The following is an 18,236-nucleotide window of genomic DNA, read 5'->3' on the forward strand; positions in this document are numbered from 1 at the left end:
TGGTCAAGGGCATGTACCTTGGTTGCTGGCACATCCCCAGTAGGGGGTGTGCAAGAGGCAGCTGATCGATGTTTCTCTCTCATGGATGTTTCTAACTCTCTATCCCTCTCCCTTCCTCTCTATAAAAAATCAATAAAATATATTTTAAAAAAATAATTTTATATTTTTTCATTTAGCAAATGTTTATTGAGCAGTTCTGTGACCCAGGTACTATTTTAGCTGGTGATAAAATATGAACAAGTTAGATACAGGTCTAACTCTTAAAAGTGAGAGTGCTGTGGGGGATACAAATGGAATCACTAATGATACGGTGTGATAAATGTACTAGTTATGGTAGGTGCCATGAAAGCTAGCAGGGGACACCCAGTGCTTATAGGTTCATGACTGAGTCAAAGGTGATTTGGGAAGGCTTTAAAGAATGTTAAATTTGCCCGGGCAGTGTTGCTCAGTGGTTGGGTGTTGACCTATGAACCAGGAGATCATGGTTCGATTCCCAATCAGGGCACATGCCCAGGATGTGAGCTGGATCCTTAGTAGGGGGCATGCAGGAGGCAGCTGATCAATGATTCTCTCTCATCATTGATATTTCTGTCACTCTTCTTTCTGAAATCAATAAAAATATATTTTTAAAAAATTTTTAATTTTTAACTTTATGTTGAGACTTAAAATGAGCCAGGTGTTCCACGTTGAGGGACCCATGTCTTCAAAGGCTAGAGGGAAGTGAGCATGGCACATTCTAGGAACCAGATGTGGTTTAGGATGACTATAATGTTGAGTAAGCATAGGGGAGCTGGAGGAAATGAAAACTGGGGAAGGAAACAAGGGTAAGAACCTGTAGGATCTTATAAGCCATGTTAAAGAGTTTGAATACTATGCTAAGAACATTGGGGACCATTTAAGGGTTTTAAGAAATTTAGAGTGTTGCTCAGCAGTTGGGAGTGTCAGCCTGCGCACCGTAGGGGCTCGGGTTCAATTCCTGGTGCCAGCTATTGCAATGAGAAGCAATAGTAGCCAGAGTTGGGAAGGCAGTGCGATAGAGAGAGGTGAACAAAGTCCACAGAAATTAAGAGGCATGATTAATGGGATGTGGTAATAGATTCAATGGAGGGGGAGGAGAAGGAAGTGGAGTCCAAGGTTTCTGGCTTGGGTAATTGAGTGGGTGGATGGTGATACCATTCACTGAGATAAAGAACGGCAGCAAATTTGAGGAAAAAGATGACAAATTCAGTGTTGGACAAGTTAAATGTTGAATATGAATTCAATTTTGAACATTTCAAAATATCTATAGGACCACCAGGAAGAAATACTAGGCAGTTGAATAAATGTCCCCTGATGTGCAGAAGGTTTCTAACTCTTAGGGCACCTACTAGTATCTGATTAACTGATTATGACATAGGACAACATGGGGAATTTTGTTTGGGGTTAGCATTAAAACTTAGGTTAGACTTTAAATTTGGGATTGTTAGTGAGAGCACATGTGATATCTTACAGAAGTAAATGTATTTCTTGTTATTTGCATTTTATTCTTATTTCTAAAATTGTCCCTTCCATTTAATACAGATGGGGCAAAAATATGTGATAGTTATTAATATATGAAACAGCTTATTCTTGTATTATTAATTATTGTATTGTGTTATTTTCTATATGAACAACTGTAAACCCACTTTTGCCCCACCCTGTACAGATTTTGAAGTAGTATTATAAAAATAGTGCTTATTACAGAAAAGTTTGAAAAGACAAGAAAATTAAGTCCACCAGTAATCCCACCACCTAGAGATAGCCACTCCTAAAATGTAGGTGAGTTTTTTTATACCTTACTAGATGAATGGATAAGTGAATGGGTGATCCCATCCTATATAATAAAAGAGAAACATGTAAACTGACCTCCCTTCACTACTCTCACCAGCCAATCAGGACTGAATATGCAAATTAACCAGACAAAGATGGTGGGTTAATTTGCATACACAGGGGCCAGACAGCAGAGAGCAGAAGTGGGAGAGCTGGCAGTTTGGGGAAACGTGGCTCCCTTGGTCACCGGGCGGAGAGCAGAGCAGGAGAGCCGGAGGCTTGGGGGGCCGTAGCTCCCTCGGTCGCTCCCAGCGCGGGGGTGGAGGGGGCACCAGGAATTCTGGGAATAGTAGTTCTGATGGCAGTCCCAGGACCGGAAGCGGAAGCCGAGAGCGCAGGGAGCACCAAGAATGCTGGGAATCATAGTTCTGGTGGCAGACAGATCTCCTAGACCAGTGGTTCTCAACCTGTGGGTCACAACCCCTTTGATGGTCAAACGACCCTTTCACAGGGGTTGCCTAAGACCATCCTGCATATCAGATATTTACATTACGATTCATAACAGTAGAACATAACAGTTATGAAGTAGCAACGAAAATAATTTTATGGTTGGGTCACAACATGAGGAACTGTATTTAAAGGGCCAGAAGGTTGAGAACTACTATGACCTAGACACTAGAGCAAATTGAGTCTGAAGCAAGTTACTGTTGCGGGTGGGGGATGGAGGGAAAGCAAAGGTGAGAGACATAAGTAAAATCAGAGTGTCTAGGAAAAATTAAAGGGAAGATATCCTAAAACTTCCAGGAAATCTCCACCAATGAACCAAAGGAAAAAAAATGCCTCTATTATTCTGTGAGCAACAAACCAAACTGGGTTGGGGGTCTCAGACAATTCGCTCATATGATTGCAAAGACAGACAGAAACTCCCGGATTGGAGAGGGCTCCCCTGAGGGCTCCCAGATTGGAGAGGGTGCAGGTCGGGCTGAGGGACACCCCCCACCCCACCACTCCCCCACCCCCTTGCACGAATCTTCTAAATAGTTCTCTATCTTATTTCCCCACTGCATGTTAGTTATTTCATTTTAAATTCCTTGCAAAAATCACTTTAATGGCTATGTAGTATTGTCTCATATGCGTGTGCCATACATTATTTTACCATTTCCTTTGACCCAGTAATTTCTCTTCAGCAGATTGTCAAAACAATAAAAATTTGAGTAAAATTGATGTGAAAAGATATTCATTAGAGTACTCCTGGTCATCTTTGTTCTATTATAATAAAGTCTAGGTTAATATTATTGGCAGTTAATGAACTAATATTTTTATATAGACTCTAGCCCTGCTTTTACTTTTGATTATTTTTCTTTTTGTGTTTTAATTACAAAGTAATGCATGTGTGCATTTTTAAATTCCACATTATTTACTTATTTATTTTTAAATGTTTTTGTTTTTATTGATTTTAGAGAGAGGAAGGGGTCGGGAGAGAGAGAGAAACATCAGTATGAAAGACAAACATCAAACATTGGTGGGTTTCCTCCTCTATGCACACACCCTGACCAGGACTGAACCTGCAAACTGGGCATGTACCCTGACCAGGAATCAAACCGGCGACATTTTGGTACACAGGACGACGCTCAACCAGCAGCCACACCAGCCAGGGTGATGTTTGCATTTTTTAAAAGCAATACAATGGTGTCTGAAGTAAACATAGAAGACCCTTTTCTACCTCTTTTACCCCCACACCCACCCTCAAGGGGCAACTACTTTGAACGAATTCTGTGGAGCTTTCAGATCTTTTTATGCCAACACATAGTATAAAGAGTTGAATGTTTAGAGATGTTATATACATAGATGTAATAACATTGTGTCCCTTTGGAAATATTCTACAGCTTACTTTTTCTCAGGTTTATTGTAGTACCTCTCCTTTATCCATGCTGTTTATTTTTTGTATTAATAAATCTTTATTGTTCAGATTATTACAGTTGTTCCTCTTTTTTCCCTCCATAGCTCCCTTCCACCCGGGTCCCATCCCACCCCATGCCCTTACCCCCCCCCCCACTGTCCTCATCCATAGGTGTATGATTTTTGTTCAGTCTCTTTCCTCACCCCCCACACCCCCTTCCCTCCAAGAATTGTCAGTCCACTCCCTTTCTATGCCCCTGATTCTCTTATATTCACCAGTTTATTCTGTTCATCAGATTTTTTATTCACTTGATTTTTAGATTCACTTGTTGATAGATATGTATTTGTTGTCACTTTGTTGTTGATACTTTTTAATCTTTACCTTTTTCTTCTTCTTCCCCTTCTTAAAGAATACCCTTCAGCATTTCATATAATACTGGTTTGGTGGTGATGAACTCCTTTAGCTTTTTCTTATCTGTGAAGCTCTTTATCTGACCTTCAATTCTGAATGATAGCTTTGCTGGGTAGAGTAATCTTGGTTGTAGGCTCTTGCTATTGATCACTTTAAATATTTCTTGCCACTCCCTTCTGGAGTTTCTGTTGAGAAATCAGCTGACAGTCGTATGGGTACTCCCTTATAGGTAACTGACTGTTTTTCTCTTGCTGCTTTTAAGATTCTCTCTTTGTCTTTTGCCCTTGGCATTTTAATTATGATGTGTCTTGGTGTGGTCCTCTTTGGATTCCTCTTGTTTAGGGTTCTTTACACTTCCTGGACTTGTAAGTCTATTTCTTTCACCAGGTAGGGAAGTTTTCTGTCATTATTTCTTCAAATAGGTTTTCAATATCTTGCTCGCTCTCTCTTCTTCTGGCACCCCCATAATTCGGATGTTGGTATGCTTGAAGTTGTCCCAGAGGCTCATTACACTGTCTTCATATTTTTGGATTCTTTTTCTTTTTGCTTTTCCAGTTGCATGTTTTTTTGCTTCTTCGTATTTCAGATCTTTGACTTGATTCTTAGGGTTCTCCAGTCTGCTGTTGGATCTCTGTATATTTTTCATTTCAGTCAGTGTATGCTTAATTTCTAATTGGTCCTTTTTCATATCTTTGAAGATCTCACTTAATTTCTCGGAGGTTTTTAGAAGATTCTTGAGTAACCTTATAACCGTGGTTTTGAACTCTATATCCAGTAGTTTGCTTTCCTCCATTTTTTTCATTTGTGACATGTTTCTTTGTCTCTGCATTTTGGCTGCTTCCCCGTGTTGATAGAGTGTCTTTGTGTGCTAGGTGTCCTATAATTACCTGAGGTTGACATTCTTGGTGCACCCCTTTATGGGTTGTGTGCACAGTCTTGTTGCAGTTAAGTCTTGATTACTGTTGGTATCACCGGGAGGAATTGACCGCCAGGCCAATTGGCTGTGAGGACCAGTTGTGTCTACAATGGGAGAACTGTTGTGCTGGATACACCCTTATGGGGCAGGTCTTCCTTCAGTGGGGCTTTGGTGCTCACTGAGTCTGCCCCTTGAGTGTGTCGCTTATGGATGTGAAGAGTCGTACTCTGGTATGGTCTCACTCTGACCACTGGGTACACTGGCTCTTGCATCTCCAAGGAGGTGCAAAGTCAGCCACTGACTGAGGACACCCAGCAGGAGCTACAGAGAGATCTGCAGATTCCTACTCTTTGTTTGGGGTTTGGAAGTGCCCAGATGAGGCCCAGCTGTGAAGTAGTGCAGGCTGCTGTCTAGGCCAGTGATGGCAAACCTTTTGAGCTCGGCGTGTCAGCATTTTGAAAAAACCCTAACTCAACTCTGGTGCCATGTCACATATAGAAATTTTTTGATATTTGCAACCATAGTAAAACAAAGACATATTTTTGATATTTATTTTATATATTTAAATGCCATTTAACAAAGAAAAATCAACCAAAAAAATGAGTTCGTGTGTCACCTCTGACACGAGTGTCATAGGTTCACCATCACTGGTCTAGGCCTTCTTTTGGAAGCTTTGGTACTCTTTGACCCAGCTGCAGTTTGTTAGGTTTTAGATTGCAAAAGAACAGGCCATTCATATGCAAAAGCCTCTGCGCACAGCTTGGCTGGGGTTGTAAATTGGGTGGGGCGGGGTCTCAGGGAATCATCAGGGCGGAGCAAACCACAATGGCTGTCAGTCTGCTATGCCTCGGAGTGGTCCCGGGGTCTCTGTGTCCCTCGGCCGCGTGCAGGAACAGTGATTGCTGCAAACAACTCTGCGAGAAAGCTGCCCTCGAGTTCCGGCCCGCTGCCAGACAGTCCATTTTCTCCCCGTATGAGTCTGGGTCCCCAGAGTCTCGCCCGGAACTGGAGTTCAGAGCAATTGGGAGCTTGTATCTCTCTCCCGATTGAAAAAAAACAACAGCGTACCCAGTTGCCAGCCCGTTTCCTCGCGTGTCTCTGTACCTCCGCACTTCGCACCTCTGCACCTCTACACCTCCTTCCAGTTTCAATGCGCTTTTCTCTTTCCTTCTAGTTGTAGAATTTCCACTCAACCAGCCTTCCCGTGGTTCTGGATGATATCCATTTTGTCTTTTAGCTGTAGTTTTGATGTGGTTGTGCGAGGCAGCAAGTACAAGCATGTACCTATGCTGCCATCTTGGTTCCTCTCCTCCATGATGTTTATTGAAGGGAAAGGGGATGATGGTAGGTAAGGAAGGAATTCAACCTATGGATGCATTTATATTCCCTTTGAACAGATGCTCTGCCCTGGATCTTCTGAGTTTCACTCTTAAAGATTATGATCTTGAAAAACATTATTATTCTGCTTCACAGCAGCTACATAAAAAGGGAAAGAAAGATCATTGCAGCTGAACACAAGGCCGTAGTAAACTGCCCAGAAGGGCAGACTCCAGGGCTTTGACCATATGACATAGTAGCTAAACCAGACAATCAATTGTAGGAAAATCCATTTAAAAGTGTCTGAAAAGATAAAACAACTTTGGTTATACACTTTTCACTTTTATAGTGTGGTGTCATGATTTTATTAAGTAAAGATATTCAGAATATAAAATAACGTAATAATAAAAAGTGTGGAGTCTGCTGCCAGACTGACTACATTGTAACTCTGATTTTGTTAATTATTAGCCATGTGACTTTAGGCAAGTTACTTAAGCTTCTTAGTGTCTCAGTTTCCTCCAATGTAAAATGGGATAATAATCATCCTATTTAAGAGGATTGTTGTAATTTATGCAAAATGCTTAGAGTAGTGCCTGGTACAACATAAGCATGACAAATGTATTTGCTATTATTACTTATAAAAATTGGGGGTTTTTTGTTTTGTTTTGGTTTTTTAAAAAATATATTTTACTGATTTTTTACAGAGAGGAAGGGAGAGGGATAGAGAACTAGAAACATCGATGAGAGAGAAACGTCGATCAGCTGCCTCCTGCACACCTCCTACTGGGGATGTGCAGACAATCAAGGTACATGCCCTTGTCCGGAATCGAACCTGGGACCCTTCAGTCCGCAGGCCGATGCTCTATCCACTGAGCCAAACTGGTTAGGGCATAATTGGGTTTTTTATTGTTGTTTTGGTTCATTTGTTGGTTTGGCTGTAATTTTTTTAGTTCAGTTACTAGATTTACATTTTCCTGGTTTGGGTATTAAAACTTTGGGTCTTTGTTAAATCTGGTTCCTTTAACTTATTTGTAAAAGGATTTAATAGCCATCACAATCTTAGAGGGAATAAACCTGTCAAATACTGTCGTTTTCCTACTGTGCAGTAGATTTTTAAATATGAAGAATGATATTTGCTGAAATTTAATCAAGCTGGTTGCAGAATATTATAAATTGCTGCCGAGAGAAAATCTATTTTTCTAGAAAACTAGCATTTTTTTTTTTTTTTGAAACTTACAAAAATTAATGACTTCACAAAATTATTCCCTGGTTAAGGTTTTTGAAAAAAGAAAATCTCATTGTTTTTTCTAACCTTTAAAGTCAAAATTAATTTAGCTTGAATGTTGTCATTTGTGGTCCCAGGGTCTAGGGGTATAGGTTACATATAGACAGGATATTATAGGCTTTGGCATCAGTTTTGGCAAATTACTCAATCTCTTAAAACTGTCTCTTCATCTGTAAAATGAGGTTGGGTCTACAGGCAGGTAAGAGAATGTGTGATCCATGGTGGTGAGTTAGCCCAAGACTTGGTGAGGCAGGTGGTTGTTGAAATCAGATAAAATTAGGCAGACCCTAGGCAAGTAGGCAGGGAACCTCAATAAGCCTGATGAAACAGGGAGGAGACTAGGTGTGGACCTAGTGTAAGACAGGCCTGAGGGCCAGCGCTGAAGACCATCCTCAGGCCTTTACTGGCTCATCTCTTCGGCTAACCGTATAATGCTCCTTTCCCTCCTCTCCTAACTTTCATTGTCATTACAGCATTGCCAGTCTGTTTCCAGAATATCCTTATGTAACTCCCAACTCAAAATCTCCTTTCTCCAAGTATATATCTAAGGGTTCTCCAATTGAAATTAAGTCACTTTTCCTCATATTTTTTTAATTGTACTTTAAATACTTACTAACATCAGGCCTTGCAGTGCAGATATTTATGTATGCCTCCCTCATTAAGGTATTAGCTCCTAGGTGTTAAGAGCCTCCGGGGCTGACAACAGTATTTTATACACTGTACATTCTCAGTTAGTGTTATTGAAATTCTTCATGCAAAACAGCTATAATGTTCAGTCTTTAATCCAATGACCTTTACTCATTTCTGTGTGTGTACAAGATTCCTGATTATGAGCAGACCTCATAAAATTACCAAAATTGTTATGAGGTATTATAATAGTGAAACACTTTTAAAACATTAAACTAGACCAGGGGTGGGCAAACTTTTTGACTCGAGGGCCACAATGGGTTCTTAAACTGGACCGGAGGGCCGGAACAAAAGCATGGATGGAGTGTTTGTGTGAACTAATATAAATTCAAAGTAAACATCATCACATAAAAGGGTACGGTCTTTTTTTTAGTTTTATTCATTTCAAACGGGCCGGATCCAGCCCGCGGGCTGTAGTTTGCCCACGGCTGAACTAGACTTACATGTCTACAATCTTTATATATATCATTTTTTGCAAGTGTCAGAAGTTTATTTTTATTTTTATTAAATTTATTGGGGTGACACTGGTTAACAAAATTACACAGGTTTTAGGTACACAATTCTATAACTCATCATCTGTACAGTGTATTGTGTGTTCATCAGCCTAAGTCAAGTCTCATCCATCAACATTGATGTCCCCTATCCCCTCTTCCAGCACCCTCCCCAAGTGCCAAAAGTTTATGTTGTTTTCAAAGGGCAAAGTATACCTCATTTGTTGAAACAAGAGACTTCATAGAAATACTTTAGTATTTTACTTGGAGTCTCTCAGCCCTTTCCATGAGTTTCTCTGATCAAAAGAAGTAACATTTCTGCCCTGGATGGCGTGGCTCGATTGATTTGGTGCATCATCCTGTGCACCAAAGGGTCGCCAGTTCAATTTCTGGTCAGGGCACATGTCCAGGTTGTAGACTTGATGCTAAGTCAGGATATATGCAGGAGGCAGCCAATTGAGGGAATGTTTCTCACATCGATGCTTCTCTCTCTCTGTCTTTCTCTCACCCTCCCTCCTTGTCCCTTCCTCTCTCTCTAAGATCAATAAAAAATAGTAACATTTCTATAGGATATCTCTAAAATAATACTAATTTGGAAATCTTAATTGTATTCTCTATAGCTCAAAGCTATTTATCACTATCTTCTATGAAATTTTTTTCTAGAATGCTTCAAGAGTACAGTATTTTGCCGAAACCGGTTTGGCTCAGTGGATAGAGCGTCGGCCTGCGGACTGAAAGGTCCCGGGTTCGATTCCGATCAAGGGCATGTACCTTGGTTTGCGGGCACATCCCCAGTGGGAGATGTGCAGGGGGCAGCTGATCGATGTCTCTCTCCCATCGATGTTTCTAACTCTCTATCTCTCTCCCTTCCTCTCTGTAAAAAACCAATAAAATATATTTAAAAAAAAAAAAGAGTACAGTATTTGGTTTCATACATTTAGTTATACTCAGTCTAAGATCTAATTAGTGTAAATAAAGGTTCATTTCTCTGGAGAAAAATCAGCAGTGGCATACTTACTTTGGCACATAAAACTATTGAGAGAAACCATCATTTTAGGGTATTTTTGTTTATTTCTATTCTTAAATCATTGCAGTTAGATTTTTTTCGTTTTTGTGTTACTCCTCACCTGAGGATATGTTTTCTATTGATTTTTAGAGAGTGTGGGAAAGAGGGAGGGAGGGGGAGAGAAACATCAATATGAAAGAGACACTTCGATTGGTTGCCTCCCACATGAGCCATGACTGCCAGGGTTCAAAACTGTAACCCAGGTACATGCCCTTGACTATGAATCGACCCTGAGACCCTTCGGTGCATGGGTCCACACGGGCCAGGGCTGGAGTTAGATTTCTGCAACCACCTCCAATGGGCAATTTTACTGTGGGTGGGAAGTAAGTTTTCAGTTTGTTGATAATCAGCAAGCAATGGGATTGTCTCTGTTAAATATCACTAGTGCTTCTAATTATTTTTAGAAGCCACAAGCTGTGACTGACAAGTGAGAGTAGAGCTACTTAGAACAACTTCGCTTTAGTGTCAACAACTCTCCAGTTACCCCACTTTAATGATTGTTTTATTAGACTGTTTCTGGAGCCTGGATCATCTATAAATAAGCAGAGCTAGCCCGGCCAGCGTGGCTCAGTGTTTGAGCATCGACTTATGAATCAGGATTCCAGTTGGCACATGCCTGAGTTGTGGGCTTGATCCCAGTGAGGGTGGGCATACAGGAGGCAGCTGATCGATGATTCTCTCTCATCATTGATGTTTATTTCTACCTCTCTCTCCCTCCTCTCTGAAATCAATAAAAATATATTTTAAAATAAATAAGCAGAGCTATCAGTAAATGATGTTTCTATATTGTTTTTGTTTTATATATACATATATAGAGATTTTTTAAAAATTTATCTTTATTGTTGAAAGTATTACAGGTATCCCCTTTCTTTTCCCCATTGACCCTCTCCACCTGGCACCCACCCCTCCCAGGCCTTCACTACACTATTGTCTGTGTCCATGCGTTTAAGTTTTCCAGTTAATCTCTCCCCACTCTCCTACCCTCACCCTCTGACTTCCCTCTGAGATTCATCAGTCTGTTCCATGCTTCTATGTCTCTGGATCTGTTTTGTCCATCAGTTTATTTTTTTCATTAGATTCCACATATGAGTGAGGTCATGTGATACTTATCTTTCTCTGATTGGTTTATTTAGCTTAGCATAGTATTTTCTTATTGAGAAGTCAGTAAAGAAAAGTAAATACAGAATAGAGATATTTACTTCTGAATAAGTTGATTTTTGAAAGTGTTTTTTTAAAAGTAATATATTTCTATATTTAGGGATTAAAGTGCCAATTAGGGGGAAAGAAGCATGTTATAACTTAGGATATGTAAGCTATTATCTCATTAGGTTACAGTTGCCAGAGTCAGCAGGTCTTGGGGTTTCTGCCCATCCATTCTACTGAGGCTGCTTCCGTTCTGTTTCCCCCTACAGCTCCAACGTCTTACACCCAAAGCTTCTACATTTTTAGAAGGAAGAGGGGCTAAATATATCTTACATGCTTCTCCTTCCCCTCCTTCATTTAAATTATGACTAAAATCAACTCTTCAACAACTTCACCTTATGTTTCATGAAGTGAAATGCTTTTAATAAATATGCTACCTGTTTTGATTTGGCTTTTTTTCCCCCCTCGAAGGGCTGCAAACATGTAACTACCTTCATCTGGGGGTTATGTTTGGCAAATAGAGGACCTCAAAACTGATAGTTTGGGGACTTGAGATGGCTCAGAGATTATCGGCAGGTGTGGGCTGTATAAGCTGTCTCCATTTGAGATAGTTGTCAGCTAAATGCCTTAGTTCTGGCTTATTCTTGCCTGGCAAGTCCTGAGACACCATTTGGGAATTATTCCTCTCTTTACCTCCTCTTCCAAAAAAACACTAAAGCTTTTGGAATCAGTTTACAAAAATAGAAACACTATCTTGCTGGTATTTTCTATTTCTTGATAAAAGAGAAGGCAAAAAAGTATATCCCAATACTGAAATTTAATCATTTACCTAAAAATCTTTGACAATATTCACAAAGACATTATTTTTTTCCATTTTAAAGTAATTTTATCTGAAGAACTGAGTAAAAACACAAAAAACATTTAAACACTTTCTTCCTTCATTCCCAAATATAGAAAGATTTTCATGGGAATATAGGCAGAGCTGAAGTGATCATTTGAGAAAAGTTTAACTGATAATTCCTCTAAAATTAGTCTATAGCAAATGTATTCTTGATTTTGTTTTCTGGTATCATTTGACCTTTAAGTACCTTCAAGTTATTTGCTTTTAGTAGAAATTTTTGTCATACAGTGTTTCTAAAATTTCACATATCATTTTAAAAAATACTGTATTTGTTTTTTATTTGTTTTTAGAGACAGAGAGAGAGAGGGGGAGAGAGAGAGATAAACATTGTTGTGAGAGTGGAACTTTGATCATCAATCGATTGTCTCCTGCACAACCCCACCGGGGATCAAGCCCACAACCTGGGCATGTGCCCAGACCGAGTATCATACTGGCAACCTTTTGGTGCATGGGACAATGTCCAACCAACTGAGCCACACTGGCCAGGGCTCACCTATCATTTTTAAATTATCTTAAGGTCAATTCAAGGTGTCATCCAGGTTACATTGTCCCCAAACCAGCAGGTAGTCTCACAGTGAGTTGTGGGGCCACTTGTAGTTTTGCCACTTCTAGGAGTGGGCATTACCTGCAGTTGTGTCCTGGAAAAGCATCAGGAATATCTCCCTTTTGTGGTGGAGCTCCTACTGCCATGTAGGGCAGTATCCACATAGGGAAATGGAAATAGTAGAAGATCCAGAGAAAGCATTTATCACATTGGCCCTGAGTCCAATGATTAGGCTTGTGGAAGGAGGCTTCATTGTCACTTTGACCATATCTTAGGAGCGTGGATGTTGAACCAGTACATTGCTCCAAGAGGAGTACTCAGTTCCATAGAGCATTCCGAGTCATTTTTAAAAATTGGGAATCCGCCCTGTCGGTGACTCAGTTGGTTGGAGTGTCATCCTGTACACCAGAAGGTGTCAGTTTCAATACCCAGTCAGGACACATAACCAGGTTTCAGGTTCAGTGGCAACCGAACAATATTTCTCTCTCTCTAGCTCTACCTCTAGCTCTCCTTCTTCTCCTAAAAGAAATCAATTAAAAATAAAGAGAAAAAACTTTCTTTAAAAAAAAATTGGGAATCCTTTTGCCAAATTGGACAATATTGAGTGCAAGTTGAAAATTTGTATTTTCTCACATCTTTATGCCTAGATGATGGACCACCCGGACTATGCACCAAATGAAGAAAACCCTGTGGCTGCTGGTGAACAGATTATCCAACAGTAATATTATGTGGACCTGCCATAATGTTTCAATTGATTTTCTGCAAAAGAGTTTTGCTTTTTGAACTGACAATCTGAAAGAATCTTCAATGATATGCTTGCAAATATACATTTTTAAGAGCTGGTACTGTCGATTATGTCATAAGTAATTAAAATACATTTGCTTTTAACTATGTTAAAGTTGTGCCTTCACATTAAATAAAAGGATATGGTCTGTATAACTTTCAAAATGTATTATATACAGTATATTTTTCTAAAAAAAAGTCTTGATCCATCCCTGTATTTTTCTTACTGAAATCTATTTCTTTTCAACTCTAATGATAGGTAAAAGTATTTCTGCCCAAGTGAGTTCCTGAACAGATTTTACTGAAAAGAATTATGAAAATTTTATGCTCCATAGAAATTTGGTAAAGATCATGCAAGAAGGAAGTTCCATAATGAAATTCCAGAAACTGCAGAAGTTAAATAAATATAATCTGAGAATATTTTTATAGCATAAGTTTTAAAAAAAATACCATTCCTTTTTTAAACTTGAGAACCTGAATTGCTTCAAATTGCTATGTTTTGTATTATAATATTTTTCCCAGTATAGGGAAACATAATATATAGAACTAGTCATTAAAAGGATACAAAAACTGGCATCCACAGTTTTCAGTGGTCTGCTATTTCCTTGAAGGTATAGCTTAAATTTGTACAGTAACACTCAGTTTCACTATGGTATTTGTGATCTCTGAAGTTTGGTTCTGTTGATGTTCAGGCTTAGTATTTTGTATAAAATTACGTATTAATACCTATGGCTCACCATTTGAGTGTAATATCCCTAACAATCCCCCTCCCCCCCCCCCCCCCCCCCCCCCACTATCTTAATTCCTACTCCTTTCTCCAAAGGAAACCACAGCTAACCTTTTATATTTTGGTGGAGGATGGTATCCTAATATACCAGATGTGCTTCAGAACAAAGAATTAGAGACAAAAGAGAGGAGACTGGGTTTTAGGGTCAATTTAATTACATCACAGAAGTGTAAGTAAATTGTCTTAGTGCAAGACATTGATGTCTCAGTTTTCTCATCTGCAAAATGAGTAGGTTAAACCAGCAATTTTCAACCTTTTTCATCTCATGGCACACATAAACTAATTACTGAAATTCTGCAGCACACCAAAAAATATGTATTTGCCAATCTGACAAAAAAAATAGGTATAATTTTGATTCATTCACACTGGACAGCTATTGTGTCGGCTGTTATCATTTATTTATTTGACAATCTAAGGGAAAAGAGGTCAGTGCCCCTGACTAAATAGTCAATATTACATGTTTTAAAAATTCTTGCAGCACACCAGTGTGTAGCACACTGGTTGAAAATTGTTGGGTTAGACCAATTAACCACTCTAGTACCTTACAACTTGAAAAAAAACCTCTCATTCTTTGCTTTGCTTGTGACCTTGAACATTCTCCTGGAAGTCAGAGGTCATATTATCTTTCCTTTTTTTTCTCTCTCATTCTCTAAGAAATTTCCAAATGACAAGTAATTCCAAAGGCAGTGGAATTTTGCATTCTCTAGAAGTAAATACAAGATATGTGAGCCACTCTATGCTCTTTCATTCTAAGGCCAGTTCAGCTGGTTAAAATATAAATCTAATGCCTTTTAAAATGGATGAGAGCTTTGGTATTTGAACTAAATTTAGCATTTGAGGGAATTAGATGCTTCTGTTTGTTAACTTTTGCTGAGTAAATAGCAGATAAGAGAAGCTCCCTTGACAGCCCTCTGTCCATTTAATACACTTAGGGATCCTTCGGTAAATGACAAGTAAGTATCTGACCAGTAAGGGTTATTCTTCATTCTGTCTCCATAATATATCAAGTTTGAATTTTTTCCAAAGAATCTAATTTATTTGGCAGATGCTGATAGAACAGGTGAAACCATTTTAAAGGTCCAACTATATTTTCATTTTTAATATCAATAAAATGTTTGCCAAAATACATCTTTTTTAGTAAAATTATCTGCATTCTCATCCCAGCTTTTTGATATTCAAAAGCCTCAACCACATTTTATGAAAAATGTTAAAGAAAATTTAAATCTATAAATACGAAATTTTAGTTCTTTGATACACATTCTACTGTATCCAACCATTAACTATCAAGGAGGTAAAATTTTCTTCTAGTTTGCTATTAAAATCTTACTGATTAAATAGAAATAAGAAAGAAACAGGGAAATTCCTTAAGTTTCTCCATCCTCAGTGTCAGTTTCACATTATACTTAAATAATTCTTCTACCAACCCCGCTGAAAATATTTAGAGAAATCACAATAAAGTACAAAAATATTTTATTTTAGGGATCAAAGTAAACAAAGGGTAGGGGAGATGAGAATTTGTCTTTAAAAGGCTCTATTATTTCTTCCTCTCTTGCCTTCCCATCACCAGTTACTTTGAGGAGAAGATAAGTTGGTTTTTTTCCTAAATATGTCTTAAAAACAATACTATATCCTATATTATTACTTATTGAAAAATTGTTACTCCTTAGATATTCTCTGTGAACATTTTTGCAGCTTATCAAACATTAATCACTAAATATCTCAAATTGTAATGAGTTTTTACTTCAGTTTATTTCAGCAAAGATAATTCGGTTTGTGAGGAAAACCTTGCTATTTCTAATACATTATATTCCAGCTTGTATTTTCTCTTTAGATTAGCAATACCTTATTAGTAAAATCCACAATTTATTTCTTTTTAGAAAGAAGAAAGTATTAACCCATCTGCAGTTGGCATTCATAGATTTTAGTTCAATGTCCATAGAGATTGTGTTAAAATGATACATTTATATTAAATACAAATGAGCTTTCTAGTTTTCTTTTGCTCTTTCAATTTTTTCCTTAGGTATAAGCAGACATTTTTACATTTGACTAAAAAAGTATTTAAACTAATTTATTTAAGCTTGATCTCTAAAATTTTAGCCTGATCTCAACCAATGAGATTTCAAAAACATAGGAATTGCATTTCAGACTGGTGCAATGTACTAGTTTGAAAGGCTTTATATTTTTCTATTAACAAGGAAAAGAGTTGAATTTACTCAAGATGATATCAAATAACAAATTCTACAGTTTAAAATTTTTATTTTCAGTGATATTTTTCCCTCAGAAGTTAATTCTAAACAGGTTGGGGTAAGAAATGTAAATAAAGTCAAAGTACTGAATATAAATGACTTTATGCTTCCTGAAAGAAAGATATTCTGTAAATTCAAAAGATCTGAATCAAATTACTCAACTTTTTGGAATTTGAAAGAAATTGTGTAATACTCATGATTTGGATTACTGAGTTCTCAGAGTAAACAAAATGAGATTGATAGAGTAATATACAGGCCATATTATAGTGAAGGCCATATATGTGAACTTCCTTGTTTAATGTTTCTGTACTTCAGAACAGCCTTTGTGTCTATGAAACTGATCATGGAGGAAAATGATTTCTTAAAACTAAAATTTTAGAATAGTCCTGTAATCATGGCAATTAAGTGGAAACTGAAAGAAAACTGTAGAATACTTAATGTCATCGTATGTTTCTTTAATTGGGCATAGAGTGTTGTAAACATTCTTTTGGAATATGGATTTTAAAAAATATCCAAAGTTTATCTGGTTAGATTGCAGGACTTCCCAGCAGAACAAGTCAATGTAAATTTTGTAGTTGTTGCCTATTTTATACCTTCTGTTGTATTTTGTTTAAATGAGAACCTTTTTAAAAATATATGATTGAATTTTTACTTCTTAGATTATTAGTTTTAGTGTGGAATTCTTTTTTTAAACACTTTGATATGTAAGTTAGTGTAAATTAATACTTTATAACACTATTAGGCTTTATTTTTTTATGGAACATGATTTAAAATTTTTTGAAGTGTTAATTTAGCAGTACTTTAAAACTCTTCATTATGTGCCAATACTGACAAGAAAACTTTTTTTAATGTATTGAATTCACTATGACATGCAATAAATTCTATTTTAAAATAAAATTTGAATTTGTTTATTTTAAATGGTGAAAAATAATTGAAAAATGAACTAGATCATGTTCACATAGTATTCAAATGGTAATAATCATGTATAAAATTGTGTGGTTATTTAAGTCTGACAAATTATCCATAAAACCTTGATTCCATAAGTGTCATACTGGAAATTTATATTGATACCTAATAGCCATTAATAAATATTTATTGACCCTAGCTGGTTTTGCTCAGTGGATAGAGCGTTGGCCTGCAGACTGAAAGGTCCCGGGTTCGATTCTGGTCAAGGGTACATGCCTAGGTTGTGGGCTCGATCCCCAGTAGGGGGCATGCGGGAGGCAGCTGATCAGTGATTCTCATCATTGATGTTTCTCCCTCCCTCTCCCTTCCTCTCTGAAATCAATAAAAATAATTTTAAAAAAATAATAAAAATAAATATTTATTGAATTCGTTATAGACTTTTTTTTAACCGAGAAATGATCGTACTTGTGATAAATATTCATGGCATTTTTAGCTTTGCTAAGATTGTTCCCACAAATTACTAAGATCCTACTGCCATCCTGCTTTTTGACTCGGATATGGTTAGCCCAGATATGTTTCTGTAGAGTGTTTGTGTTTGGCTTGACCACATATTGAGGAAGTCCTTCCCCACCCCCCCACCCCCCACCCCCACCCCCCATGCCCTGCTGCAGAGAAGCCTTGTTTCATCCCACAGGCCCATGTATCTGGAAAGAAGCATAAGAAACTGGGAAAAGTGGCTGTGTCTAAGAAGAGAGGCGGCACAATGGCCAGGGCACAGGGATAAGAGGGAAACATATTATTTTTTACTGTATACTCGAACTTTTTACAGTTTCTACAATATGCTTCTATTAAGATTCAAAATTTAAATTATAGAAATCTATTGAATTACTAGTATTTTCCTTGTTATAGGTATCCATATTAACAGATGGTTAAATATTAAATTATTTGTATCATTTTTCTTCCAACCTCCTGGAGTCATGTGGTTGGGGAAAGTGTGGAGTCTCAGGATTCTATATGCACTCACTCAAACATCATTTTCACTGCATTACACATGCGTGCCCTCAA

At 37.8% G+C, this 18,236-nt stretch overlaps 1 protein-coding gene across 2 annotated transcripts in view; it reads left to right on the plus strand.

The window, feature by feature from the left end:
- The window catches only part of SPPL2A (signal peptide peptidase like 2A), a 54,508-nt gene extending 37,346 nt beyond the window's left edge, over nt 1-17,162 (plus strand). For both annotated transcript variants that reach the window (XM_070422967.1, XM_070422957.1), the window contains one exon: nt 13,097-17,162. In XM_070422967.1, coding sequence (XP_070279068.1) covers nt 13,097-13,171 — 75 coding nt within the window. In that variant the 3' untranslated portion in view covers nt 13,172-17,162. The remainder of the gene's footprint in view (nt 1-13,096) is intronic.
- The last annotated feature ends 1,074 nt before the right edge of the window (nt 17,163-18,236 follow it).

Source organism: Myotis yumanensis, unplaced genomic scaffold (genome assembly GCF_028538775.1).
Source record: "Myotis yumanensis isolate MYYU_CA2020_CCGP unplaced genomic scaffold, mMyoYum1.0.hap1 SCAF_1, whole genome shotgun sequence".
NCBI classification, from domain to species: Eukaryota; Metazoa; Chordata; class Mammalia; order Chiroptera; family Vespertilionidae; genus Myotis; species Myotis yumanensis.